General features: G+C 62.0%; 1 protein-coding gene across 1 annotated transcript; it reads right to left on the bottom strand.

Moving 5' to 3' along the window:
• Window positions 1-694: 694 nt before the first annotated feature.
• LOC123104754 (uncharacterized) lies at window positions 695-2,312 on the bottom strand. The gene has a single exon (XM_044526634.1). It carries the CDS (start codon window positions 2,098-2,100, stop codon window positions 1,297-1,299), a length of 804 nt encoding a protein of 267 aa, XP_044382569.1. The 5' UTR covers window positions 2,101-2,312; the 3' UTR covers window positions 695-1,296.
• Between the last annotated feature and the right edge of the window lie 6 nt (window positions 2,313-2,318).

Here is a 2,318-nt window from a genome sequence, read left to right as displayed (position 1 = left end):
AACATAAGACTGTTTTTTTCCTCCTTAGAGTTGACGGCGCCGAATTTATTTGTAGGTGCAGTTTGGGCTTTCCGTGTGCATGCAAAGTGTGAGCCTACCAGAGTTTTGGTTCAGAAGCCGGATCAGTATGACGTGTTGGGAAACGAAAAGATTTCTATCCCAAAAGGGAGGGCCGGCCGGTACCTGGTGGGCGCAGCGCTTTGCGCTTTGCAGCCTACTGTTTTGTCCACTCGCTACGTCACTCACGGCGAGCTCAATCAAATCCACTCAAATGAACGTACCACCGGTCAGACCGTCCTCCGCTGCTACCCGGCGGATTGGCTACCCGGATGATAAGAAACATTAATAAGCCGAGAAGAAGAAAAAAGCTCCTGGATAGCCCAGAGCTCTCTCGCCCGGCAGCACCTTCTCCACACAAGATGCCAAGATTCTGTCGCCACGTCGCCATTGCCAATGCCCAACCACTCGCCTCCCTCCCGGTCGGTCATCCTCTTCCTCGGACCCGCCCCACCACCACCACCACCGCCGCCCAGTTCGGAATGGTTAACCGGACCTGCATGCCTGACCAACCGAGCCGAGCCGCAATTCAACACGCCGTCACCACCCCCACCCCCCGCATCCACAGGAGCGAGTCCCACTGGTCACGCCACGTCTCGCCAAAATCGCACGCCAGCACAGCAAAAACTAAACAAAATAAAATTAAAACAGCACTAGTATAAAACTCCCACGGCTGCTGGATCCATCGTCCATGGGTCTCGCCGCCGCTGCCTGCCCCCTGCCAATGGCCAAGCATTTGGTGAGCATGGATGCGCACAGAATGGTACAGAATGCGGAATGCAATAATGGAACAACATGTTCAGAATCACAACAAATGCTGCTACTACTGACTAATAACTGGAGTTGCCGAGTTTGGCAGGCACTGGATGGATCTAGAGGAACGCTGGCCCCGCGTCGTCTTCGTCTTCCTCGCCGGTGCCCGCCATTGACGCCGGTTAACCGCTAGTACATCTACATGAAAACATTGGTTTGGTTGACTCCTTCCTAATGCTGCTACGACTACATGATGGGCATGGAATGGGGATCTGGCTACCTGATGACACAACCACAGATCGGACTGCTATGGGGATTCGAGGGAAGGAAGAGTAATAACTGGCTCTAGGATGCTATTTGAACTGCTGATGCTGATGCTGCTGGCTACTCTTCATTCACATCTGTCTGTCTGTTGACACCTGCACAGGGGGGAGGAGGAAGGGACGGTGAACTATGTACAGGGCACGGTGCGGGCGGCCGGCCACGTCAGAGTACCATGGCGTCCTCGGTGGCCGCCTCGTCGGTTTCGGCGGGGGAAGGCAGGGCGGCGTCCACGACGCAGCCGTCGCGGTGGCGGTCGCGGCAGAGGGACTCCACGGCGACGAGGCGGCGGCGGAGGTCGGCCATGTCGCGCTCCACCAGGAAGAGCCGCGCGCGGAGGGTCAGGTTCTCCTCCTCCAGCCGGGCCGCGCGGGCGTCATCGTCCTCGTCGTCCTCGCCGGCGGGCCCGGCGGGGAGCTGCACCATCTCGAAGCGGCTGAGGTCGTGGTCGAGGCGGCGCTCCACCTCCACGTGCTCCTCCACGTCGCTCTCGCCGGAGCCCGAGTCGGCGCCGTCGCCGTCGCCGGTGTCGGGGCCGGCGGCCTGGGGGCGGAGGCGGATGAGGCCCTTCATGGAGCCGTACCCGTCGACGCCCCACGCCTCCTTGGCCATCTCCACCAGCACCTCCCGCGCCGGCGACAGCCGCGGCGTCGGCAGCACGGCGGGCGTCACGGGGCACGGCGACACCAGCGACGCCACGCCACCCGCCCGCTTGGCCCGGATCAGGTACGACGTCGTGTTGCGCGGCGCCGCCGACCCGCCCCACCTCCCCTGCGCCTGGGCCGCGGCCTTGCGCTGCTTCCACCCGGGCTGCTGCCGCGCCGCCCGCTTCCACGCGGGCCTCGCCGGCTTGAACCCCGCCGGCGGCGCCTCCGCCACCGGCGGGAGCTGCTGCTGCTGCGCCAGCGCCGCCGCCCACACCTGGTACGGCGCCGGCACGGGAGGCCGCATCATCATCTCGCCGTTCATCGCCGGATTAGGACCAAAGCAAACCAAAAACCGACCAGATCCGAAACCCTAACACCCACTGCCCACCGCGATTAGCCCCCCAAAATGGGATCCAAACGCCTCGTCCCTCCCAAATCCGATTCCGTTCGCCGCGCGTTTAAGGATGAGATTAAGTTTAGCGAGTTCGTTTGATCCAAATTTGGGGAGGGGAGGGGTGGGGGGAGGTTGGAGATGGAGGA

The sequence above is a fragment of the Triticum aestivum genome, chromosome 5A (genome assembly GCF_018294505.1).
Source record: "Triticum aestivum cultivar Chinese Spring chromosome 5A, IWGSC CS RefSeq v2.1, whole genome shotgun sequence".
NCBI lineage: Eukaryota > Viridiplantae > Streptophyta > Magnoliopsida > Poales > Poaceae > Triticum > Triticum aestivum.
The sequence above is the reverse complement of the archived record's forward strand: the minus strand, read 5'-3'. Positions and strand labels throughout refer to the sequence as shown.